The sequence below is a fragment of the Natrix helvetica genome, assembly GCF_964273705.1.
Source record: "Natrix helvetica genome assembly, chromosome: 1".
Classification (NCBI taxonomy): Eukaryota; Metazoa; Chordata; class Lepidosauria; order Squamata; family Natricidae; genus Natrix; species Natrix helvetica.
Window position 1 is genome coordinate 98604276 of NC_138548.1, and position 27837 is coordinate 98632112.

Sequence of the window (27837 nt, forward strand, 5' to 3'; positions counted from 1 at the left end):
TCATTCTACCTCATTATTGATTTTTTTTATCAGTTAAAAACAACACATGAAAAGATGGGAAAGTATTCTGCTACCTTGACTTTAGAGTCTCAGAGACTCGGATAAGTGGAAGGCAGAGACCAAACACGGTGAGCCAAGACAAGGCAAAAATTCTTATCATCAGAAATATGCCTGTTTTACACCTAGCTTCAGTACATTACTCACAGCTTTTCTACCTCTATGCCAACTGAGCTGGAAGTTAATCAGATGCAGAATCACATAAACTTATGAGAATAAGTGACATTGTTCAGATGTGTTAGGGTGTTAAATGTCGGTGTTTCTGTTGACATTGTAAGAAACAAGGAGGAGGAATTACTTACTTTACAACTTTTAACCATATTATCAACATTTTATGTTTTAATTATGAATAATTATACCTTCAAAATATTCTGAATACTTTTTCCTTATTTTTATACCACTGTCTATCTCCAGATTATTGTTTCTTCCATTTTCTTTTTGTTCATCTTGCTTTAAAAATTCCATTGTAGTTTGTGTACACTTATCATCTTTTTGTTCTTTATTTTCATTAGACATGTTTTCTACCTGGAGCAAAAAAAAAAAAAAAAGTAAAAGAAATTGAGACACATACGATTTCCTTTGTAATAATTTTTAGCATTGAATTTACAAATGGAACAAATAGTTCTAGAGTTCAAGAAAAATATTTCTATTCTAAATGTTCCAAAGATACTTCTTCCAAAAGGCAACTGGTCTTTCTTGTTTTTGATGGAAAAAATTTCACTTCTCATCCAAGCAGCTTCTTCAGTTCTAACTGATTGAAGGGGAATGGAAGTATTTATAGTTTCAGTCACCTGGTCGCTAACACTCTGAGAGTCAGTTGCTAGCTCTCTCAGAGTCATTGAGGCTATAGCTATCTTTATCCCAGGGGTGGGTTCCTACCTGTGTTGGTACCAGCTCACTTTGCTGGTATACATGACAGATGTGCAATGCATGCACATGCACAGTTCACTGCAAATTGTTCTGTGCATGTGCAAAAACCATGAAATACTAATAAAACACATGCCGGCAATGGCAGCGGAGACTGGAGAACCGGTTCAGGGGCGTGGCCGGCCTGGGTCGCTGCCAGTTCTGTGACCTAGGCCAAATTACCACTACCAGTTCGCCCGAACTGGTGCAAACCAGTAGGAACCCACCTCTGCTTTATTCTCAGAGTCACCTGAATCAGAGTGTAAAAGGGTATGGAACCGTCTTGGAGCTGCTGAAAGGACTGCATTGTAAACAGAAGATAGGTGATGTCATATCCCTTCCCCTCTGTTGGGTTGTTCAATTTTAACATAGATGGCAACTTTGATACCTCTTGCAGATCGACAACATGACATGGATAATTGAGAATCTCTGTTGTTATTCTATTCCAAATAGGAATGATATTATTTTTTTATACCAGGTGTACAATCCAACATACTGTATATACCAGGGGTGTCCAACTCAAGGCCCGGGGTCCTGATCCAGCGCATGCTCACATTTACAAACCGGTAGGAAAGGGAAGTGAATCCCACCACTCAGCTAAACCTTTTCTAAACCTTCCCTTGTCTGGAAAAACACCATCTCCTTAAGGACACAAGACCGAAGTGCTCCTTCCAAACAATTTGTAAACCTTGCACAACCCAACTTGCACACAGGAAATGTTACTGGATGGTTACTGTAGATGAAATGTATTAAATAAATGTAGGGAATAGATTAAGTGGTGTTGTAGAATATACTATTGTTTACTGTACTCTGCTACCCTTGTTGATATGTCTTCTTTTGTACAAGAAATAGTCTAAATAACTTTATTGGCAGTTACTGTATTTATCCTTATGTTTAGCATATTAAAACTTACTCTTTCAAATTTAGTGATAGTTAGAAATATTTACTCTATTAAGAATATGCAAAATTATATTATCTAGATTCTAGAACATCATGATATTCTTCTCCTCCCCACCAAAAAAGTTTCATTTAAATATAACTTTGGGCGGGGTGGGTGGGAGACCCAATGATGAGATATTGAAAAATTCAAACTCTCAAAGTAAAAGGCGATTTACATGATCTGAAGAGAAACCAGATTTATTTTATTATATAGTTGCACTCATTACTCTCTGTCAATCCTGACTGTAATTGTTGTCTTTTAGTTCTCTTTTTATGTTGCTTGATCATTGACCGAATAAATGAATAAGAAAAGACTCTCAGTGTTATTCAGAAGTCTTTAGTATAGCAACTGGATGAAGCTTTTAAAGGCAAATACTTTTTTGCCCTATTCTTATTTTTGTCATCTTCTCCTGAGTTTATTTGGCACATTTTGCTTAGAACTTGGTAACTCTGTTAATACAGCAGTATTTGATTAATAAACCAACCTCATTTTTCCAAGTTGCTTGTACTTTCTTATATTCATTCAGAAGACTAGCTAACTTTTGTTCATTTTCTTTTGCATTCTCCCTTTGCATCTCATTATCTCTTCCAAGGGTCTGCAATAAAATTAATTATCCAAAAAGTAATCAATACCACTTTAATGAATTTTGATGTGTTTTATGTTGCTTAGACCTTTTTTTATAACATGCAGGATGTGCCATACAGATCAGTGATAATGTGCTATCACAACAATACTTTTCATAAATTAACAGGAAAGGGCATACAGTTTAGCTAACCCAAAATAGTTTATAAAAATAGCTATGAAGTGGTATAAGAATATTTATAATTATTCAGTTTCACTGCATAAGTTTTAATGCACTGAAAAATATAAAGTACAGACCTAAGAAATATGAAATGTAGCACATTCCCAATCTTCATTTATGAACATAAACACCACAATAAAAGCAGAACAAACGTTTATTAATATTATTTTATTAAATAAATCAAATCTGAATTTGCTTTATTAATGTTGCATATTACTTAGATTTAAAATCTAATTATTTTAACGATTGTGAAAAACAATACAACTGCTATTTCACTGAGTTATTTTTGTTTTGTCTGCAAGTAGAAAAAATACCTAAAAGTAATACTATTTATTTATTTATTTGCTCAGTTACTTAACATAATATAGCAACAAAAATGTATTCAGAACTAGAATTTTAAATTAGTGTTCTTTTAAACTCATTGTAATTTTGAATGATCATTCAACAAGAGATCAGTAAGGAAGGATAGGGTGGGGGGGGTTCACTACTTCTATTCCATTAGAAATATAGATTATTAATAATTGTGTCTATTGAAGACACATATCAGAATATTTATAAATGTGAACTATAAATGTCTACTATACATAATGAGAGTTTTATTGGGGGGATGACATAATATCACATAAACTACATAAGCATTGACATGAACTAAGTAAATGTTCCACATAAAACATATTTTTAAGCTTGAATTTCAGGAAGGGTTATTTCAATGAATGCTTCCAGATTGTGGCATAAAGTCAAAATATAATCTACATTACAGGTAATCCTTGATTTATGACCACAATTAAGTCCCAAATTTATGTTGCTAAGTGAAACATTTGTTAAATGAATTCTGCCCCATTTTACAACCTTTCTTGCCACAGTTATTAAGTGACTCACTGTAGTTGTAGTTAGCAACACAGTTGTTAAGTGAATGTGGCTTCCCATCGACTTTGCTTGTCAGAAGGTTGAAAAAAGTAATCACATGGCCCCAGGATATTGCAATCTTCATAAATGAATCAGTTGCCAAGTGTCTGAATTTTGATGACACATCCAGGGGGATGCTGCAACCGTCATAAGTGTGAAAAATGATTATAAGTTATTTTTTCAGTGGTGGTGTAACTAGGAATGGTCACTTGTGAGTTGAGGACTACCTATAGCAGGATAAATCTTTGAACAGTTTTGGAGGATACATGGTAGGCTTCAAAGGGAAAGAAAATTGGCTCCTTCCTTCCTGTTGACAGAAGCTATTCCATCAAGGCAGAAGGAACTCATTGTATCTGATGTAAATTTTGCAAAACATTCTATAATTCTCATTTTAGAATACTTCATATTAATTATTTAGAATGAATTTGGGCATATTGGTATATATTCATACAGAGTCAACATTTTACCTGATACTCTTCTTTTAGTTTATTCAACTCCACCTCAATTCTGTTATTTCTTTCGGTCTGTCTGCAGAGCAGTTGCTGCATATGTTGTAGAGAAGCTATAATCTCCTTGTTTAATTAAAAAAAGTGCAATACTTCAGGTTATAGGATTACTCTGTAAAGTTCCCTATGATGGATCATTAAATGCAGGTGTGAGGATATGTGTGTGTATGCATGTATATATAAAGTTGACATCTTAAATTTTAGTATATATTTAGTATATATTTTTAAGCATGTATGCATTTTATTTGTGCCAATTGTTAAATAGGAGTTTATAATCTAGCTTTTCATAAGAAAACGTTGCTTATCTATAATTGGTTCTTCAAGTGGCTAGCTGTACATTCACCTGTATTGATATTGTGCCTGCATAAAGCTATTGCCTGGAGCCTTGCCTAGCTTCCACTATACTCAATTTTCTAGAATTCTAAAATGAATGTGCAGTTAATACAGAAAGAGTAGACCATATAATTATATACTAATGACCCACAATTATAGATAGGCATTCTTCTTCATTATAATCTCTGTGCATCACACATATAGATAATTAGAAATTTTATTTAAAAGATTAAGGAAATGTTTTAATTAAGTCAACACAGAGAAAAATTCATTCAAAAGATGTACTGTCTGGGCTTGAATACTTCTGATATAATACCTGAAAAAATGGGTGACCAAACTATGTGGATGCAGAAAAACAGTCAAGGGAATAGCATACAGCTGTGATTAATTCATGTGTATCCAAAAATGTCACACATACAAATGTATCTATATACAAACACACAAGCACATTTGTCTCTAGACCCTTCCTGTTCTGCTGTAAAGAGAGGAAATAATTCAACTCCTGTGACAATTAATTCCACAATATGGGCCCCACCATTGAGAAAGCAGAATTGATTACTGATATGAAACATAACCTGTTTCTCTTCTTTAAGTCTTGCAATTTCTTCTGTGATTTTTCCATTTAAATCTACTTCCTATAAATAAAATAAGCACATTGATATCAATTCCACTGGTCCCTTTAGTTGGTTAATGTTTACTACTGTACTCAATAGTATGCTTACTTTAATATACAAAAAATGTAATGTGAACTTAAAATTTTACATAGGATTAAAAAATCCTACACATATTTTAAAACTTAAAATATGTATAGGAGGTATTAAGCAAAATTATTTAACATTCAAGTCATAAGTACATTAATTACAGCTACCTAAAATATAAAATTTAATCACCTTATTAAAATAAGGTGAACCTCTTTTTCTAAATTAATAAGAAATATTAGAAAATACCACTGAATTTTTTTGCTGTAGTATTTGTAGCTCCAGTTCCTTTGCTTTTAGATTGAAATCTTCTTTTACTTTATATTGACAAGTAACCTTGGATTTTATCACATCTGATGTAACTTTCCTTAGTTCCTTAATAAATAAATATTAATTAAAATTCATATATGCAACCTGGATGAAAAGTTATACTTTTCTAAAATGACCAGCAGAAAGTTAGATGAATTCAGTTACAGTAGTGATGGATGCATCATTGGAAAACTTGAAAGATCAGGTTAGGAACAGATAGATCATCATGGAGAAAATCTATTGAAATGATCTACTGCATAGGATCATGAAAATTTGATACCTACTTGATCAGTCAAAGAGAAAGGCCAAGCAGAAGCAGCTAGGTGACATTCAGTCATTCTCTCTCAACAGTGGCCCGCTATTTTTGAAAAACCTTGTGAAGAAAACTAAAGGGAGTTGTCCAGGCAGTTGCCAGGGAGTCAAGAGTAACTCAAAGGCAATAATAATAATAATAATAATAATAATAATAATAATAATAATAATAATAATAATAATAATAATAACAACAACAACAACAACAACAACAACAACAATAATAATAATAATAATAATAATAATAATAATAATTAAAATAAAAATGCAGCTTCCTGCAATAACACCAGCGGAACTGCAAAAAACTGTGCTGCTCAGAACATCTTATATTTTAAGAAAGTACTTGATTGATACCTAGGACACTGGCAGCAAACCGTATCAACCATTACAAATGGATTGTCATTTGGAGCACAGCACGCCAGATATCACGGTTGTAGAGGGACGAAGTGTACAGTTTATTGATATCGCTGTTCCTGGAGATGCCAGTCAAAGAAAAAGAACTAGAAAAAATCATGAAATATCGCGACCTGGCCATCGTAACTACACGGCTATGGATGAAGCATGTAACAGTGATACCCATTGTCATTGGAGCACTTGGCACTATGTCCATGAATTTTACAAGATACATCAACAAATTGCAGCTTCCTGCAATAATACCAGCGGAACTGCAAAAAACTGTGCTACTCAGAACATCTTATATTTTAAGAAGGTACTTGGTTGATACCTAGGACGCTGGTAGCAAACTGTATCAACCATTAGCACCAGTCACTGGTATTTGTAATGCATTTTTGAATTTCAGTTGGCTGAATTTCATGTTTAATGAATAAAGTATATAATAATAATAATAATAATAATAATAATAATAATAACAACAACAACAACAACAACAACAACAACAACAACAACAACCACCTGATTAACATTCTGATTCTACAAAAAACCCACCCTACTTGGAACAACTTATATCTTGTGACTTTACCTTAACAGTTCCTATGTCCTTGGTTAGGACTTGAGCTGTTGAGCTACCAATCAGCCCCAAAGGCTGTGAATCTCACCAAAGATTTTTTTATTATAATAATAATAATAATAATAATAATAATAATAATAATAATAATAATAATGAGAAGGAGGAGGAGGAGGAGGAGGAGGAGGAGGAGGAGGAGGAGGAGGAGGAGGAGGAGGAGGAGGAGGAGGAGGAGGAGGAGGAGGAGAAGAAGAAGAAGGAGAAGGAGAAGGAGAAGGAGAAGGAGAAGGAGAAGGAGAAGGAGAAGGAGAAGGAGAAGGAGAAGGAGAAGAAGAAGGAAGGAAGGACTTAATGCCAAATCCAGTCTAAACATCTGGCAATTGTGCAATAAATTATCATCATCATCATCATCATCATAGAAACAATGACATCATTTCAGGAGTGATATTGCCATATTACTAAAAGATCTGCCAGGTCTTCCTGATCTAAATGGAGCAAATCAATCAAAGAAAAATCATCAACTATCTAATAATTTATCTCTCTTTGATATTTTTAACAATGAAAAATCCTATATACCGGTAATTTATATTATTAATATAAATAATTGTTGATCTCATACAGATTAAAGATGCCTACTCCAATTTACCTGAATTACATCTAAAGATTTAAAATATAAAAATGCATTAAAATATGGTGTTGTTTGCAGTTCTTTTTACTTTATTCCTTCCATTTTCTACCTAGGTTATTCATAGCAGCTAATGCAGCAAATAAACAGTATATGCTTTGGGCTTATTAAATTACAAAGTATAGATCTCAGAGTCATAAATATTTTATCTTTCCATACCTTTTCCTTTTTTTATGGGGGTAGCCTGTTTAATATCTCTCTCTCCTTGAGTGTTCTGACATTTACTTAGACAAATAGCAAAGGTTATGAATGCTATTTGTAGATAATATCAGGAATTCTTCATAATGGCATAGCATTGAACCAAGTATTGAAATGGTGGTAGATTTATCTAGGAGGAACTAAGTTTGGTCTGTTTAACTTTTCTTCATAAAAATGGAATTCCCCTTATCACAGTCCAACAGTTTAACTGTTCTGGACAAAATCATAAAGCAGTAGAAAAATAGAAATAAATATTCCAGTTGCTGAACTTTATGAATATAAGGTTATATAAATACAGCTACTTTTTAAGGAAAAAATATTTCAGTCTTAGATTGAAGTGATGTTACAAAGAGAAACTATTTCTAACCTATAGTTCTCTTCAAATGCTGATGCTGAAGTGCATGCAATGAAGCCAGAATTTTTTTTAAAAAAAAATGCTACTGGACAGTAGAATCAAAATAGCAAGCATGATATTCCTTCTATTTGCTCTTGTCTAATAAGCATTGCCAAAATGCTGGACTTGCTGACATGCCATTTCCTTTTTCTATTTAGAAGACATGTTTAAGGTTTTGCGGTGGCTTATCATCCTTTGCTTCAACGGGATAGTACTTTACATGGCATCTTCTACTCCTAGAAGGTGATAGGCTTCTCCCCATTAACTAACAAGCAGAAAGAGAGGTGAATACTAAATCAAATATCTTTGGAAAAGAAATTATTTGCGAAGAAAACTGCAAGGACTTGTTCAGGCAGTCTCCAAAAATTGAGCAGAAGAGTGTGTGTGTATGTTTATGTGTATATGTATATGTATAGCACTGTGCAAAAGAGTCTTAAATATCTTATTTATATACAGCTTAGATATGGAAGCTAATTCTGCTGACTGCCAACTGCCAGCAGTTCAGCAGTTCAAGTCTCACAGGTTCAAAGTTGACTCAGCTTTCCATCCTTCCAAGGTCAGTAAAAGAGGACCCAGATTGTTGGGAGCAATATGCTGATTCTGTAAACCACAGACAGAGCTGTAAAGAACTGTGAAGTGGTATATAGCAAGTGCTAATGCTAGTACTATAACTTGTTCTATGTTTTTCTGTAACACAGGCCATGTGCAGCAGCATTGGTGGTGGGAGGCCATATCCACCATCTTTTGACCTATCCATTGTGGTTGCACGGCTGCACTACAAAAGCAATAGCAAGGGCCAAGACAAAAATTAAATCTGACTACATCTAGGTTGCATTTGATTGTAATGAAAATTAAGTAGAATTACCACAATACATTCCCTACACACATATTTCACCATTCCCCTCTTTAAAACATTTAAAATTTAAAATTGATAACTTTTAAATGTTTCATCCAAGGATTTCTAGAGCTACATGAAGTTATGAGGCCATTAATTATATACTACTATTATAAAATAACAATCCTATTTTTTATAAAATTAAATGTTACCATATTTTCAAGACTCACCATGGCATACAATATAATAACATATATTCTATTATATAGCAAAATGTTGAAAGTACAATTATCAGCAATAACAATGATTATAAAAACATCAAATCCCATGTGCCAGTACGGGCATTCACCTAATAGTATATTCTACTCTAAACCTTAAGATAAAAAAAGAAAAGAAAAAGTGAGTGTAGCTATTTCATCCTAGGCACAAGGCAAAAGAAGATTATTTATAGCATCAGATACAGAAAAACAGTAGGTACTGTCTTCTTAGGGATTACTGTTTATAACAAATGAGTTGGCAGACAAATCTTGATAACCTGCAATAAATTATTGGAACTGATTACAGTACTTTAACAGTGTTCCCAATTGTTCAGATTATATGTCAACCTGTGTTTGGATGCCTTAAAATTCTCCTGGGGTAAAACAAAATGCATTTCATACCTACCTTTTTTAGGTTATTTATCTCGGACTCTTGTGTTGTATTAATTGCTGACAAGTTCTTATTGAACTGAATTGCTTCCACAACTTACATAAGGGGTGGGGTAGGAAATAAAAAAATAATATTAAAATATAATCTTCATTGTGTTACTTCACATATTCTACAAAGTGAGCTCATTTTAGAAAATGTGTTTGTGTACATTTTTCTGATAATAAAGTTAAAATCTCTCTTGAAAAATTAGAAGCTGTCTCATTTAATATTGTTACTAAATGGTGTTTTATTAAATTGTGTCCAGAATGTATTATATATTTACCATTTTTCTCTAATTTCCCATGAGCACCTTTTATTAATTCAAATTGATTCATTATAACTGCATGGCATTTTTCAAATTCATTCAGTCTTTTCTGATAATCGTCCTTTGATGAATTGTACAACTGCATCTTGTGCTCCTGCAAAAACAAGAAAAATTATTTGAAATATTGTATGATGCAATATCCATTAAACAATAATTCTAAATCCAGTTATTCTAATGTTGGTCTCATTTTAAAATAGACTTTCTTTCAAGCTTTTATTTCTTTCAAGCTTTTATTTCTTTCAAGCTTTTCAAGCTTTATTACAGATAAAAGCTTTCAAGAGTTGCTGGGAGTCAGGCTGTATATAAATCAATAAAATATATTCCTTTCTCTTTCTAGAATGAATTAAAAAGCATGCTGTGCAGTGTCTTAGTTGTAGATAGCCTTAGGTAAGTTACCTAGGCCTTCCTCTCACTATATCATTTTAAAAATACATTATTTTAAAATATACAAAGCTAACCACTTTCCAACACTCTATGTTCCAATCACTGGCTAGTAGTACTTTGTCCCTTCTAAATGTACATTTGCCATATTATGTCATTTGCCATGAAATTCCTCATTGTATATTAGAAACCTACATTCTTCATTTATCATCATAAAAAGAGTTGCTGAATACACATACAGTAGGTTACAGTATATTATACATTCTGCTTCCTAAGAATACTTCACAGGTCACATGTTATTTCTGGAATTAGGTTGTATTAATATACTGGGCTTAATTATTCAATAAAGATATGATCAAAAACAACCTCCAAAATATTTCCTTGCATATATTGTTCTATTATTTCCCTAGTTGTCAGCTACTCATGCTTATCTTTTATTCTTGTGCTTAAAATAGCAGTTCCTGCCCTAGGCACAACAAAATGAGAATTAAGCATGGCTGGAATGTTGCATCCTCTTGCATGTGCTCTAGAATATTCTCTGCAAGTCAAAAATAATACAACCTAAGTTTGTAGAATTGTGTTTATTAGTTGTATTTAGTTCACTTTGGATTTTTAAATGCTTTATCCTGTGAAACAAACTTGATTCTTTTTAAATATGAAAGATGTAGAACTAAATTTATATTTTTTTCTATTTACATTTACACTTAATTAAATTTACAAGTAATTATTAATTTACACTCCTATAGAAAGATTAATTGCAATTTGTTTTACAACTAAGAAGTTCTCTGCTTGTTTTTACTTCTGATTGAAAGTGGATGCATTGCATCAAAATCAGTTAGTTTATTGTTAATCTATTAATCTGTTATACTGTAAAGAGTGGGCAACCATCTTTTTTTAAAAAAGAAATCTTGTGCTATTCATTCCAGGTCACACAAATGCTAGGAACACATTTACCACTGCTAATAGGAAAGAAAATTAGCAAAAAAAAAATTGAACTCTAGGAAAATTTTTGTGATATATTAATGTAACATTCTTCCTATAAAGCTCTGTTGTAACAAAGTACAAACATTCACACTTGGCCATTGAAATAGATTAAGAAATCCTTTCTTTTACATGCAGCAGTAGTAATAAATAGATCCAGACAAAAATAGGGACAGCGCTTACTAGAAAAATAAAATATGTAGGGTCAGACGTGGATCTCAATCTATGGTCCTTTTCCTTTGTTATCTCTTGATGAAGTTTTATTCTTTTCAGAAAAGCAAAAACCAGACTTAATCAGTAAGGGAGTTGTTACCATACTTCAAAGGCCAGCTTTATGCTTTATTGAACATCTGGTTGTATCAGAATGGTGTCCTGCCAACACATTTGCTTTCCATTGGTATTCAAATAGCATGGGGAAATTCTCTTCATCATTAAAGTATGATTTCAAACCATCACTAGCCAAAGCACTTGTATGATTCAGAACATATTTTGTAAATATCAGATTTTATCATCTTTATTTTACTCGAGATTCTAGAAAGAGTGCAGAGAAGAGCAACAAAGATGATTAGGGGACTGGAGACTAAAACATATGAAGAACGATTGCAGGAACTGGATATGTCTAGTTTAATGAAAAGAAGGACTAGGGGTGACATGATAGCAGTGTTCCAATATCTCAGGGGTTGCCACAAAGAAGAGCGAGTCAAACTATTCTCCAAAGCACCTGAGGGTAGAACAAGAATGGGTGGAAACTAATCAAGGAGAGAAGCAACTTAGAACTAAGGAGAAATTTCTTGACAGTTAGAACAATTAATCATGGAACAGCTTGCCTCCAGAAGTTGTGAATGCTCCAACACTGGAAGCTTTTAAGAAGATGTTGGATAACTATTTGTCTGAAGTGATGTAGGGTTTGCTGCTTAAGCAGGAGGTTGGACTATAAGACCGCCAAGGTCCCTTCCAACTCTGTTATTCTATTTTATTCTATTCTATTCTGTTCTATTCTATTCTATTCTATTCTACTCTAACATATTAAGAAATTATCAAATAAGTTCCAAATCTACTTTATATCTGATACATTAAAAGTAAAAGTGAAATAAAGTGTCATTTGTAAAATTAAGAATTAAAATGTATAACAGCCATATCTTTGTGTGTATGAGTGTGGGTAGTAGAACACAACTCAAATAAAGAATCTAACTTAAAAGTGAAATAGGATAAACACATTTTACATTGCCTTTGATCTTTAACTTGTAGCCTTATCTCTCAGGTCAAAGGACATATTATTCAATTTCACCATATTTTGTGTTAAACCACTGTAGCGTTGAAGATGACTTTCTGTACAAATGTCATGGTACTTAAGGCTAAACTGGACTCTAGTTTTGAGCTTCTTAATTAAAATAACAGTTTATAATGGTCTGACAATATTATCTTTGTTCTTTCCAGTTGAGCAGCAGCAGAATTTTCACAGCTTTTAGTCAATCAAGCTTAGCAGTGTTTGAAAAGCTCTCTTTAAATTCAAGCATAATTCAGAGTGGACTGTTCAGGACTTTTATTTTTCTGCACAATAATGGAAGAGGAACACTACAGTATTTTATATTCCCTTTTTTAAACTGAAAATTCAAATAAAATTCAAATAAAATTGTATGCATATTTTAATTATAAATACTGCCTTCCAAATAGAAAATAAGATTCATCAAGGCACGTTGCTTTAATTCCTGTATCCTCTTGCTAATAAAAATATTTCTATTTTACAAAGAAAGGTGGCAAATGAGAATACATAAATGAGAATTTTACAAGAACAAAAAAATCAAATACTGCTTGGATAAATAATTTTAGAAATATTACCGTAGCATTCAATAAAAAGCTGCTTGAGTTGCCTACCAGCCAATGTCAGTGATATATGTATAATCTAAATGTTGCAAGAGTTCTTAACTACAATTACTTCACATAAAATGCAAAATGTTTGTTATGCAGTTCAGCTTTTTCTTTCATGACCAGAGGAAGAGTTATGCTTCCAAAACAACACCTATCAATGAGCAAAATGACCTCATGAATAGAATTTTCATTCATTCGACAAGAGATTAATATTCTATTTTTTCCTTATAGCACTTACCATTTCATTAAGCTTCTTTTGCAATGTATATTTTGAAATCTGTTATAATAAAAACAAATAGTTTTATCAATATTTAATTAACATACTTAATTATGTTAATGCATTTAATATCAATTAACAATTATTTGTCATTATACTATTTTTAGGAAATGATTACAAATTTAATATTTTGAAGGGGAGGGGGGTTAGTACCAAAGTCTATCAGCCAGCAAGCTAACAGGTACAACCAAGTCTTGTCTTTTGTGATTAAAATAAAGAAAGAAAGAATTAGTGACAAAACAAGTCCATCATAAATGCAGAACTCATGATAAAGAAATTTCAGAAGTTGAAAAAGTCAACCCATAACGAACAAACAAATTTAATGAATAAATAATTTTTCTCTCCTTTCATATTTTATGCATATTGATGAGGTAAAGATAATAATTTATAATGTTTTTTAAAATGTCAGTCATGAAAATTTTATTCAAGAATCTTACGATTTTCCATGCATTAACTTTCTTGATTGGAAAAAATATCTGCTTGGATATTTTCAGTTGTATAACACTGAAATGCTAAATTAATTTGTGGCATTGCAGATACTGCTGCACTCAAATTTCTGTCAGTCCCAGCCAGCATGGCAACAACACAGATTATAATATTTGTACTCTAACTACATCTGGATATTCGGAAAAGTTTTTACCAATCTCTTGCCAAGTCTCCTGAGCAAATTCAGTAGCCATAAGGTAAGAGAACAATATCTAAATAACGCTGGTTAAACAACAACGAATAATGATTAAGGATGGATAGATAATTCTTGACTTGCAGAATTTTCAAAACAAGTCTCACCAGGACCAGAATTACAACTAGTTTTGCTAATTTATAGTATCTATAAACAATCTGAAATAAGGAAAAAATAATTCCAAATTTGGAATCATAGAAAAATAAATGGACAGGACAGGACAAAATGGGGTTGGGTAGGGTAGGGTAGGATACAAGATGGACATATAGATGACCAACTTTTCACATTTTTGCATTAAAAAAATGGCAGACTATTAGTGCTATCAATCCTATATTGTGATCAACAGCTGCAAGATTACAAGCCAATATCTCCACAAACAATATGTTCAAAGAAAGCTAAAGCTAAATCCATTCATCAGAATAAAAGTCAGTTGTGTCAATAAAATAATAATTAATCTATATTTCAGATATTTTTTATTCTTAAATTGAAAAATAAGATTTCTCTAGTCCAAGTGCTTAGAAACGAAGAACAAATAGGGCAAGAAGGAAACAACATGCATTGGAGCAGCAGCTCCTTCCCTTGCTAGTAAGTGGGATTTCGTTAATATCTATGTTGTAACAGGAAAGATAAGTGCAGGTTCTCAATAGTTTTTTGTAACCATCTGCTTATAGTTGCTGCTGTCAGAATTGCCTAAGAGCGTGTTTCTATTCTGAATAAAAGCTTGATAACTTTCCTGATCAACTAAGAAAAGAAGTGATTCTGTATATTTTCTGATATCCAAATATGTTCTATATTATAGAATATGTGAACTACTTTAAGTGCAACTGAGCTGGCTGAAATAAAATTAGAAGTATTTCACTCTAAAGCCTTTGTTATAATCAGTTTAAATAAGATTCCACCACTAGATGATTTTTTCCCAAGTTTATCTTAGTTAAGAAAAGCAAGGGAGCATTTATTACTTTAAAACTATGTAACATGCTCACCCAACCATGAAGTACACTATATATCACTTCTGCTGTGTCATGAATTGAGCAGGGCATAACAAATTCTTTCAGCCTTTTGCACAGAAGGTCAACAATGTGAAGGAATTTGCTTTTACAATAATCTCAGCATTAACTGGATTATTAAATAAACAAAGAATAACATCAAAATAACCAAGCTATTTATAAAGTTAATGGGAAAAGAGTAATCAGTACAGAATTAATGGCAGATAACATTTTCCCATTGTGGCAGAGTAAAAAGAAAGGACATAAATAAATAATGCTTAAAGGATAAATGTTTAGTAAAATGTCCTATATTCAAGTCAAGGTGTGGCTTAACATTTGGGTATAAATATTTAATAGTGAGAAGTTACTCTGGTTTCATATACGTAGTTCCAAAAAATATTTCAGAATTCCTTTTTACTTTTTTGCTTCACAGATTTTGTTTTTACTAAACTTAAAACAGAAGAAAACATCCAGGTAATTTCTATAAAGTAAGCACTTTAATCTAAATTTAATTATTCTAGCATCAACATTTTGGGAGTTTTAAAAAAGTCTCTCTGTGAAGTTTTATTCTTGTTGGCAAGAAAAAAATTATTTACTTCAGGATTAAGTTCCAGATACAAGTGGATTTATATTGCAATTCACAAATTGCAATGATCATTTTACGTCTACTTCAAAAATAAAAAGAGCAAGATAAGATGTTCATATAAGAGATGACTTCTAAAATTCTGAATTCAGAGCTCCAGCGGAACAGTTCTTGTTTCACCAAGAAGATTGAAACGTCACAAAAAAGTAAGTCTTTCTTTGGTTGTGGTTGTCAGAAATCAGCAATTTCCTTTATGTTCTCACTCAGTATCATTTTTTATTGATCCGGAATATTTTGAATGAATGAGGAACTGATACTTAAAATGGAAATGTTTCAGATCTTGTCCACCCTACTGTTTCTTAAAGATTGCTAAAATTATATCTGTTCTACCTCACTGCCTTCTTGAGAAAGCTTTTCATTTTTGTAAAGCTATCTCTAAACTAGGAGTTCTCAAAATTTGAAGACTGCAGTCTCTTTAAATATTACATGGATTTGTGAGCTCCATCTCATGAATAAAACACATGAATTCACTGGAATAAGGATAGAGCATGAAATAAATATGTGTTTCCTAAAGTTTTAATCATATTTTGATTTAACTTTACTTTTACTAGTAACAGTTAATTATCCATATTTAGCTTTTCTCATACTATCCAAGAAGTTTGATTAGCTTTTTAAAATGATCACAATAATGTATATTCTAAGCAATTTAGTAGAGTGAATTGAAGATTATCTTTCCCATAATAGATGCCTAAAAGAAAATCCATATTTTAATCTCACCAAATCAATAGACCTCAGAGGAATATGATCTTAGTGTATGAGAAGAATCTATGCTTGATTTTATCTGGCTTGAAAAACTTCTACATTTGTTACATCAATCAGATTTATGGTTCAGCTGAAAGCAGTCCAAACACAATCAGGCTTATCAAGACTTGCTTCAGATCACAACCTATAGAAATATTTTATAAATTGAAGGCATTGCCTTTGTCCATTCAGAATCAGTTAATATGCTTTGGTATTTAGAGATTCTTTGAGATGTTCTGCTCTCAGAGCTTCAGATTGGGATTCTTTCCATCACAGGAAACACCTTGCTTCTATGGAAGACGATTAGAAATCTCAACTTGTACTTCTGGCTTTCCCAAGTATGAACCAAGTGCTTTAATTTACACTATGTGTTTTTTGTCTTCAGTTTACTGTTGAACAGATTTGTATTCATTCTCAAATGTAAAAAATAGTGAAAAGACAAAAGATAGAAAGATCTTACTGATGCATTGACGTTAACTGAGGCTTCTTTAGCTACGTGGTTCTTATTGTCCAGGCAGAACTACTTGGAGATCTACATATATCCTGTACCACTCTGTGGCATATAGGCTTGGCATGATTGTTGTTCGGCTGGTGTGAGTCAACATACAATACTTGGTGAATAAAAGCAGAAAGCAGTTCAGTTTTAGCCTCGAAAAGTAGCCCTACCATCACAAAGTCTGATGGGCTGACTAGGCTCCTTGCTAGAGGTGATGTGGGAAGGTTCTGAGAAAGGTGTCTCATTGGTCCAGCCTGATATATGGGTGTTAGGAACTAGAATTCTGGGGTGAACCCACCTCCTTGGTTGCTGCCAGTCTAGATAAAAAGTAGAGAGAAAATGAGAAGAGAAGAAAAGTCTATGCATGGAGTGAACAAAGTGGAGAAACGTCGAGAGAGAAGTTAAGTGTGCAGAGTTGTCAGTTTCTGGTCAAGAAGAGGGAAGAAAAATCCAGGGACAGCTTCTTTAAAAGAGTTAGAGCTCCACCCAAGATCCAAAAAGGGAAGGAGGGAATCAGCTGTCAGTGACAAAGCCCTCATCTCTGGAGAAGGACAGAGAAGAAAATCTTGAGAAACATTCTGCCCCCAATGGAGAAGAAGTGAGTGTTTGGCTAAGCAGATCCAGAAGAAAGTCAAATTGTGCTGAACACACTGCAGTACTTCAGTCAATTATTTTCTTTTTGCACTCTCTTCCCCCCCTTCCCAGAAACAGGGGAGAGAATTGGAGTGAAAGGGGAAAGAAAACAGAGCAACTAGTAGGACAGTTGAAAGAAGATATACAGTAGCCTCTTAAAGGGAGATCTATGAGGAAACCTGACACTGAATGAATATCTGGACTTTGTGATAAATAGTAAACGAACAACAAACCCAATGTCTTATCCATTACCACCTGTATATCTACAGTTCAAAAAGAAAGCTGTTATATTGTAATACATTGAGCCAACAATGTACAGGAAATGATGTGCTAGGTATCATTCATGACAGAAGAAAAGAGTAGGGATTCATGTTATATTATTTTTCATTTAACCAGCAAAATCAGATTATTCGCTAGACCCATCATGAATAGTTTTCAGTGTTGTACTCTATAGAGACAGGATCTAAATAAATAAATCTTGAATTCAATGTTAATGTACCTGCAAGTTTTTAAATGTTTCTTTCAGTCCTTCCACTTCTCTTTCTTTTGATTCCACAGCAAGCAGGTGTTTTCCCTTCAAAGAAATATTTTTTACATCATGCCCTTCTTGAATAAGACTTCTAAAATTTATTTATCATTATATATAAATAATAATAGACTGATTATAGATGTGTATGTTTATTTTGTAAGCACACATATTTGAGAAAACTCCCAAGGGATTCCATGGAGAATAACTAATACAATGTATATAAGGACGTCATGATGTAAACTCTGTAATTTACATGTTACTATATAAAGACAGAATTTGTATTGTGATGTCAGACAAGTCACTTTTCCATCATTGTAGCCAGCTACAGATGCTTATGCTTTTCTGTATTGAATACAGTTACTGAATGGGATTTTCTGTTGTACTGATTCTGTCTTAATATGCAAGGAAATTATTACCCCAACTTTATTTTTTGTTTTGTTTTGCAAAATCTGATATTTTTACTTTTAATATATGGCACTTTAAATAGCACAATATGCAGTCAGCTTCTGAATTATATTCAACCTGCCAATTGCAAAATTTTGCTTCATCACTTCTATCAAGTAATTACATATAAACTTCATTAATCCAAACATTGTATAATTATTTCTTTAGACTGTATTTTGACTGAAATCTCAAATGGCTGGTTTATTAGTACCAATTTATTTATTTATTGAATTTATTTAGCTTCCCAACTCACAAATCAATTTTTACAGTAACATACATACTATTTTAAAGAATCCATTGGAATTTACAATGTAGAATGTTTTTTTAAAAATAGACCCTAAACTATAAATAAACCCAAAATCATTTTTAAAAATATTATAATGGTACCCTAGATTCATTGAAGCATTTCATTTACTCTTAGGAATATAGCTGATGTTTCCTTCTGAAAGCATATCCATGAACATTTGGGAAGCTCTGTTGAAAGGTCGTGAATATTCTTAGTGCAACTTATCAGATATTATACACATTCCTATTGGAAAGTAAGAAATGAGCCCCTGCCAGTACCTCCATACAAAGCACTTAAATACTCAAACACTAATTGTACATTCATTAATTGAACAAGTAAATTACAAAAGTGTTCATATTACCTTTTCTTCCTCCATAGCAATCATTTTTGCTTGAAACTTGTGTCAAGAAGAAAAATAAATAAACAATACGTTCAAAAAATATTCAACATTTTAGCCAAACCAGAACATTTTTATTTAATTAATATAAAGTATAATTACATTGTAAGCTTCCAGAAAAATGTATTAATTTGCACTGCAAAGGAATCTGCTTTCCCAAATGAGAACAGAGTCCTCATTGAAAATTCTACAGGAACAAAATCCTCAATAACTGTATCAGATATGAATAAGCCCCCAACATTTTATTATTCCAAAAATGGTTATCTATGGAAGAATGCAATACTTTTCTACTTGTACAAAATTATATATGTTTATTAATTACATTTATGTTCTACTTTTTACAACAGGAGTATACATAATACTTCTCCTATGTGGGCTTCTATGGCTGAGGGTAAATTAGGACCTTGGTCTCCTCACAAATTCAACAGTTTAACTACTACTCCAACCAGTTTTCAAGGAAATGGAATACAAAGAGTGACAGGAAATAGTTTTGCTAAATAATACAACAAATTTCCAATTAATGATTTTATCAGATTATTATCAGATGTATTTGTAACAACAGATGTTAAAGCAATATATTATAGGACTGTTCCAATAGCAGTTATTTCTGTTTAATCCTTTCACTTTAGTAGGAATGTTAAAACAATGTTTTATGGATCTATAAGATCTTATTTAGAAAATTGGAACTTTTAAATGGTTCTGCCTTTGCTACCATATCTAAACATTTCTCCAGTTGTATTTTCTGTGAGATTGCTGCCATTTGATTATAAAACTGAAAAGTCTGCTTTTCATTAACTAGAAATTAACAACTTCATTTTCTTTGGGCTTCGTACAGGAAGAAAAAAAGAAAGCAATTTTCCCCTTTCAAATTTAAAGACTCTTTCTTGAAATTTTGAAGGTTTTAAACTAAATGAAAACTATATTACAATAATAGACCAGCATAATTTTGAAATTATTAATATCCAGATGCTTTATTTTAATTTCATAACAGTAAAACTGTATATCATAAATCATATTTTAAAGAATCTCCTAAAATTCTAAATACTGCTTTTCCAGAGGAGAGAAAAACTTATTAAACCTGATTAACTGATTAGATGCTACCATGTCAACATTCAGATCCACCAAATCATGTTATAACTGTTTGTTGATATCTGGTGAGAGGAAGACCATGGGACATGTAAAGAATTGGTTTGCTAGGTAGAGATTTGGATTTAGACCCTATTCCCTTGGAATAAAGGGTTTCTGAACTTCTACAAAGCAAATTAGACAATTTTTTGATTACCTGAAAAATGTCTGAACCACATTTTGTGATCAATGTGCACTGTAGTCCAGCCTAGGAGTTTTGTATTCATTTTTCTGTGCAGGTATTAGCCTCCCTGCTGCTGGACTCAATTCAGAATTTTCAGAGTAATTATTGATGTAGCTCCTTGTGGCAGATGAAGAATGCAAGCCATTAGTGAGCTAATTATCCTCACTAATACAATAAAACAATTTAAAGGCAGCATATATTGTGTGCTAATGGGACACGCAGTGGAAAGAATGTTGGTCCTTACCTGAACGTGTCTTTTCTGTAGAGGAGAGGGAGGGGTTACATGTGGGATATAGTCACAGCCTGATTGGTCCATAGACTGAGGGATTTTTCTTAAATGTCCCACCACTCCCTATTGGCTCCCAGTTTCCTCGAGGTCAAAGGACGACATCTGCAAAACACAAGCAGACCACAGGACCTCCCGTGCCTCCCCCTGGCTAACTCTATAGCTAACTAGGGCGGGTTGTATCCCCTCCCTCTCCTCTACAGAAAAGACACATTCAGGTAAGGACCAACGTTCTTTTTACTGTAGAGTCGAGGGAGAGGTTACATGTGGGATGTACCCAAGCTCAGTCCCAGGGAAAGACTTAAAACCCAGTGGGAGGGGCGGTCACTACCTGCTGTAGAACCCTGCATCCAAAGGATGCCTCTGCAGATGTGAACACATCCAGTCGATAGTGCCAGATAAAGGGGGTCGGAGACAACCAAGTGGCCCGCCCGGCAAATGTCTTCAAATGGGGCCCTGGTGGCCCATGCCGCCATAGTGGCAGCGCTCCATGTGGAGTGGGCCGTGATCCCCAAGGGAATTGTGTCTGACCAGCTGTCTCATAGGCAGTGACAATAGCCTGCCTCAACCACCTGCCAATTGTGGCCGAAGACACCCTGTCTCCCAGAGAGCTGGGCTGAAAGGAAATGAAGAGGGCCTCAGATCTGTGCACCTCTGACGTGTGCCTAAGATAGATGCACAGGGTGTGGCGTACGTCAAGGCGGGGCCCTGTCGTGAGAAGGGGACAGACAAAAGTTAGGCAAAATGATCTCTTGTGCCCTGTGAAATGGGAAATTAACCTTTGGAAAAAAGGTAGGGTCCAGGTGAAGGACCACTCTATCCTGGTGGAATTGGCAGAGATCGTCTTTGGAGGGCTCCCAATTTGGAGATGTGCCTGGCCGACGTAATGGTGACCAGGAACGCCACCTTCAATGATAGCAACCTAAGGTGCACTGTCTGCAACGGTTCAAAGGGGGCCCCCATCAAAGCTCTGAGGACAAGAGGGAGATCCCATGTGGGGAATCTATGCACCAGGGGAGGTATAATGTTCGCCGCCCCCTTCAGAAACAGCTTTATCAGAAGGAGTTGGAAAAGGGGAGTATGGTCATCCCCCCAAGGACCGAGGACAAAGCCGCCACCTGGAGGCGTAAGGTGTTATGTGAGAGTCCCCCATCCAGACCCTTCTGCAGGAAGTCGAGTATCTGGGCCACTGAAGCCTCGATTGGCCGGATACTGAGGGGTTCACACCACCTGAGGAACACTGACCACGTGGAATTGTAAATTCTGGTGGTCAACGGTCGCCTGGAAGCCTCTATGGTTGCTATGACCCGGGAAGAGAGGTTGGACTTCCTCAGGAGGTGCTGCTCAAGTGCCAGGCAGTCAGGTGGAGCCACTGGGACTCCAGGTGGATCAGGACCCCTGGCACAAGGAGATTCCCCTGGGGAATTCTCCACGGGGGAGAGACAGACAGTTGGACAAAGTCCGCAAACCAAGGCCGCCTGGGTCATTATGAGGCCAGCATGATGATGTGTGCCCTCTCTGCTACTACCTTCCTCAGGGTCCCCGGTATCAGTGGGAGAGGGGGGAAGGCGTATAATAGGTCTGGAGGCCATCTGCTCCTGAGAGCGTCCGTGCCCTCCGCGGTTCTAGTCTGGAATCAGGAGAAGAATCTCAGCAGTAGGGCGTTCGCTGGTGTTTGAGTTTGAGTTTTGAGTTTTATTAAATTTATATATCGCCCCCCCTCTCCCCGCAGGGACTCGGGGCGGTGTACAGACAGTACATATAAAACAACAAAGCAAGAACAACAAAACATTAGACAACCAACATAAACATACGGTCTGTAAAATACCCGAACTCATTTCAAGTTAAAAACAGTCTAAAACCAAATTAAAACCCCAAAATTTACAATATTAAAAAGCCATCCAGGAAGGTCAGTAATAGATTGTACTTATGATTACGATTAGGCTAGGCCGGCTAGCCGGAACAGGTGGGTCTTGAGTTTCTTACGGAAGGAGCGGAGATCAACAGTAGTTCTAATGTCAGGGGGGAGTTCGTTCCAGAGGGTTGGGCCCATCACAGAGAAGGCCCTACTCCTGGGCACCGCCCGCCCGCATTGTCTAGCGGAGGGTACCCAGAGGAGAGTCTCCCTGTGTGAGCGGATTGGTCGTAGGGATGTATGGGGTAGAATGCGATCTCGCAAATAACTAGGTGTGGTGAACAAGTCCACCAGTGGGGTGCCCAACCGGAGGCAGATCTTCTGGAATAACTCAGGTTGGAGCTGCCACTCGCCATTGTCGACTGTCGCGCGACTCAGCCAGTCGGCCTGATGGTTGGCTTTGCCCGAGATGTGCTCCGAGGTCACAGATATTAAGTGTTTCTCCACCCAATGTCCGAGTTTCAGCGCCTCTAGCCAGAGGCTCTGAAAATGGGTACCCCCTGATGACTTATGTGGGCTTTTGTGGCAACATTGCCTGTCAGGAGAAATACGTGATGCCCTACAATCAAGTCTTTGAAGTGTTGGAGGGCCAAGCGGGCCGCCTTCAGCTCTAGACAGTTTATGTTGTGGCGCAGGTCTGAGACTGTCCAACAACCCTGCACCAGCTTGGGGCCCATCAAGGCCACCCAACTGAACAAACTCGCGTCCGTAGTTATCGTCATCCGTTCCAGGTCCCAGAACATGCAACCGCACCTCAGGGCTGGAGAAAGCCACCAACAGATGGACAGCCGGACTTCCGCTGACAGAAGGATGGATCGTAGGGAGTTGCTCATCCTCTTCTGCTAGTACGGGATGATGGCCCTCTGGAGAGGATGGACATGGAGACGGGCCCAGGGCACAATCCCTATGCATGACACCATCTTGCCAAGGAGTTTGGACAAGGTTAGGATGGAAACTGACCAACTTTTCCGTACCTGGGTTGTCAGCTCTTGCAGACACCCTGGGGAAAGGTGGACCACCCCTACTACCGAGTCTATCACCGCCCCCAGATGGAGAATCCGCAAGGAGGGGGAAAAGTGACTTTTGGGGAAGTTGACGGAGAATCCCAGGGATTGGAGGGTCTGGTTGGTGAGTTGAAGGTCGAGGAGTCCTGATGGCAGGACTGGGCCTGAACTAACACATCGTTGAGGTAGCATTGGAGTCTCACCGGGGTAGATCTCAGGTGAGCCGCCAATGCTGCCAGGACCTTTGTGAACGTGCAAGGGGCTGAGGCTAGGCCAAAGGTCAGAGCTCAGTACTGGTAATGGTGATCTCCGTGGGAGAACCGTAAGTATCTGTGATGGGCTGGCAGAATTGGGATGTGAAGGTAGACCTCTGTGAGGTTCACGGAGGCCAGGTAATCCCCCCGACAGATCCCTTGGAGAATGGACCTGAGGGATGACATTTTGAATCGCCTGTAAATGATGAATCGGTTCAGGTGCTTGAGATCCAGAATCGCCCTCCAGCCCCCCGAGCCACGAACAGGTTGGAATAGTGACCGAACCCGCGCTCTGCCCATGGGACAGGTTCTACCGCCCAAATGACCAGCAGATGATTTATGGCGAGGTCCATCAGGTGGCGTCTTTCTGGGTCCTGGGATGGAGGGCAGGCCCGGAAGAACATCAGGGGAGGGGAGAGGAACTCTAGCCGGAGACTGTTCCTGACTGTGGATCTGACCCAGGCATCGGAGGTTATCCGATCCCACTGATCCATGAATAATGCCAGGCGGCTGCCTATGGGAAGATCTGGACTGAAGTCATTTCCCTTTGTGAAAAGGGTGGCCACCCCTCCCATGAAAGGGCCGCCTGGACTGGCACTGGTACCTACTCCTGTCCTGGTAAAACGGGCATTGGTACTGCCTATCGGATCTGTAAGGATGGTACCTCTGCTGTTATTCTGGTTCTGGCGCCCTGTAAGAGGGCCTACGGTATGGTGTTGGACGAGAATCTGGCTTCTTGGCATTTGAGGGAAGAACCTTTTTCCTATCCTTGTTCTCTATAAGGATTGGATCTAATGCCTCCCCAAAGAGGTTGGTTCCCGTGTAAGGGGCAGCCGCCAGATTCCATTTAGCCTTGTTGTCCATCTGCCAGCTGTGTAACCAAAATAAACGTCTAGAGGTCACTGAGGTGGAAATTGCCCTGGAAGCAAATTTAATGGGGTCCAGGGTAGCATCGGCAGAGAACTGGGTGGCAGCTATAATTTTGGTGATGTCCTGTAGCAGCCACTCATCTTGGACTGGAATGCAGTTCTGTAGTTGGCAGAGCCACATAATGGCCGTGCAATTAAAGTAGGGAGCCACAGCGGCAGATTTAATCGCCCAGGCAGAAGCATTAAAGTTCTTACATAAAGTAAGCTCCGCCCGCTTGTCCTCCGGCTTCATTTTGTCGGCTGCATCCCCGGAGACTACAGAGGAAGAAAAGACATGGGCGGCTATGGGTGTGTCTATCGCTGGCAGTTGAAGGGCTTGAGCAAAGGCCTGCTCCATGTTGTAGAAGTGGTGATCGCTGCTGCCCAGATTGGCCGGGCCCACTAGTTTTTGACCACCTCTAGAAACAATGGAGGAGCAGGCACCTTCTCCTTGTTCATAGCAGTATTAGAAAACATTGCCATATTTGGGTCCCTAGGCTGGGGAACCGTCAGGTCCCCTGTTCCTATCTTAGTGGTCTTCCTGGCCTTGTGTAAAAGGGTCTTGAACGTGGCCAAAAGAAATAGTCCTGGAGAGGCAGAGGGATAAGGAGGGACTGACTCCTTATCCGGGTCCCTAGGCTGGGGAACCGTCAGGTCCCCTGTTCCTATCTTAGTAGTCTTCCTGGCCTTGTGTAAAAGGGTCTTGAACATGACCAAAAGAAATAGTCCTGGAAAGGCAGAGGGATAAGGAGGGACTGACTCCTCATCTTCTGGGAGGAGGAGGAGCTTCCGGGGGCGATGGCGGACCTTCTCAGAGCTCCGTGAATGATGGGGCTCCCTGGCAGGGATAGCGGGTGTCTTCGGCCCCCACCTGTCACTCTGGGGGTCTGGAATTGCTGAGTGGCAACCCTGGCTCTTGTTGAGAACAGCTTGGCCCCCCCGGGGGGGCAGGCAGCCAGGAGGACGGGAGAAGGAGGACACATCGGTGACTTGGAAGCGAGAACGCACTCAGAGGCTGGGCCGCGGCAGCGGAGTAATGGTGAGGAGGTCTGCGCGGCTGCCAGGGCGGCGGAATAGCGGAGGAGCGATTCGGCGATTCGGTGAGGAGAACGGTGAGGAGAATGGTGTGGGAGCTACATCTAGGCGTTTGGGGGCGACGCTCGGGCCTGACCGGCGGTGGTGACGGCGGCGGCGGCGGAGATGGTGCCGGAACATCAGGCGCCATACCTTTTTTTCTATTTTTTTGGCCGTGGTGAGCTGCCTGATTGGGAGGCCGGTGGGAGTCGGAGAGGAGCCGCAGGAGCGAAGAAGAAAGCCAGGGGGGCCGCCGGAGGACATGGGCGGCCTCCAGAAGATCAACAGGCCGAGAAACTGGCCTTGGCACTTTGTTTATCCCCCCCCCCCCCGCTGAGCTGCGATTTCCGTCTATACCCTAAGAACTGCCTCTGGGCCTTGATTGATTGTGATTTGGATTGTGGTTTGTTGACTGTGGATGTTCGCTTCCTCTCCCCTCTCACTTGCCTTTTAAGTGCTCTGCTTTCCCATCTACACCTTGGACCTGCTACAGATGAAACCCTGCCATAGCCATAGCCATGGCCTGTTACCAACATCTTAATTTACGCAAGGTCTGACCTTTTACGACTGCGAGGGTCCCCTCTCTCGCAGGCATGCCCCCCTGCCCTGGCTAGGGCCCACCTCGATGAAGGGTTTATTAACCCAGAGAGGTGGAGGAAGCGGGGGATTAGGGGTTTTTTAGTAAAATGTTTTTTAAAAATTTTAAGGGGTTCCAGGGTTGGGGGGGGGATGGATCAGGTCAGGAGTGATGGTAGAGCCAGGCGAATAGGTGTGGTCGAGAGAGGAGGGAGCGGAGTGGGGGAGGAGAGGGAAGACAGCATTCCAATGCAGGGCTCTTTGATACCAACGGTCATGGGGAGGGGCAGGTGCGAGGACAGATTAAGAACACGTAGTCGGTTGGGAGACCGTGGTTTTTGGTCATACCCGGTCGCTTGTACCAACCCCCGCATACTAGGTGGTCAGGATCTACAGACCCAGGGCCTGAGGCTGTTGTTATGCAATGCGAGGTCCATTGTCAACAAGGCCCCCCTCATCAATGATCTGATTCTGGAGGGGGAGCCGGACCTCGCAGGAATAACTGAGACCTGGTTGGGCCACGAGGGAGGTCTACCCCTTGTGGAAATGTGCCCACCAGGTTATCGCGCATTTCACCAACCTCGGGCCCAGGGAAGGGGCGGTGGGGTAGCAGTGATTATCCGGGAAGACCTAGAGCCGAGAGAGTTCACTGTGCCGCAGACATCCGGGTGTGAGTCCCTTGTCGTGAGATGGGGCCCAGGGAGGCAGTTGGGCCTGCTGATAGTATACCTGGCTCCTCGCTATACATCAGCGGCCCTGCCCAAACTCCTCGAGCTGATCACATCGGTGGCGGTTGAGACCCCCAAACTTTTAGTGATGGGGGATTTCAACCTGCCGTCGTTGTGGAAGCGTCCGAGGGAGTTTGGGAGTTCATGGCTTCCATGACAGCCATGGACCTGACTCAATTAATTCAGGGCCCTACACACGAAGGAGGCCACACGCTGGACCTTGTTTTTGTCTCTGGCCAGTGGATGAGTGATCTGGGAATAGGGGATTTAACTATCACTCCCCTGTCATGGTCAGATCACTCACTTCTCCGACTGGACTTCCCTGGTGCTACCCCCCGCTGCGGGGAGGCAGAACCTGAAGGTATTAGATGGTTCCGCCCCAAGCGCCTGATGGAACCGGATAGGTTCCAGACGGAACTTGGGCCACCTCCTGTAGACCTGACCCGCCCCCGGGTAGAGGACCTGGTAGCCGCATGGTATAGTGCGACTGCCGGGGCCCTAGACCGAGTGGCGCCTTTGCGGCCTCTCCTGCGGCAATGAACCACCCTGGCCCCTTGGTTTACCGAGGAGCTAAGGGTGATGAA

The 27837-nt window shown here is 38.1% G+C and overlaps 1 protein-coding gene across 6 annotated transcripts in view; it reads right to left on the bottom strand.

The window, feature by feature from the left end:
• The window catches only part of CCDC73 (coiled-coil domain containing 73), a 68682-nt gene that overhangs the window by 8508 nt on the left and 32337 nt on the right, over positions 1-27837 (bottom strand). For 5 of the 6 annotated variants that reach the window (XM_081969702.1, XM_081969706.1, XM_081969701.1 and 2 more), the window contains 10 exons: positions 19164-19199; positions 18043-18117; positions 13327-13365; positions 9816-9951; positions 9509-9588; positions 5398-5523; positions 5026-5085; positions 4079-4183; positions 2388-2498; positions 417-582 (listed from right to left, as the gene is read on the bottom strand). In XM_081969702.1, coding sequence (XP_081825828.1) covers positions 417-582; positions 2388-2498; positions 4079-4183; positions 5026-5085; positions 5398-5523; positions 9509-9588; positions 9816-9951; positions 13327-13365; positions 18043-18117; positions 19164-19199 — 934 coding nt within the window. The remainder of the gene's footprint in view (positions 1-416; positions 583-2387; positions 2499-4078; positions 4184-5025; positions 5086-5397; positions 5524-9508; positions 9589-9815; positions 9952-13326; positions 13366-18042; positions 18118-19163; positions 19200-27837) is intronic. The other variant, XM_081969704.1, reaches the window with a different exon arrangement.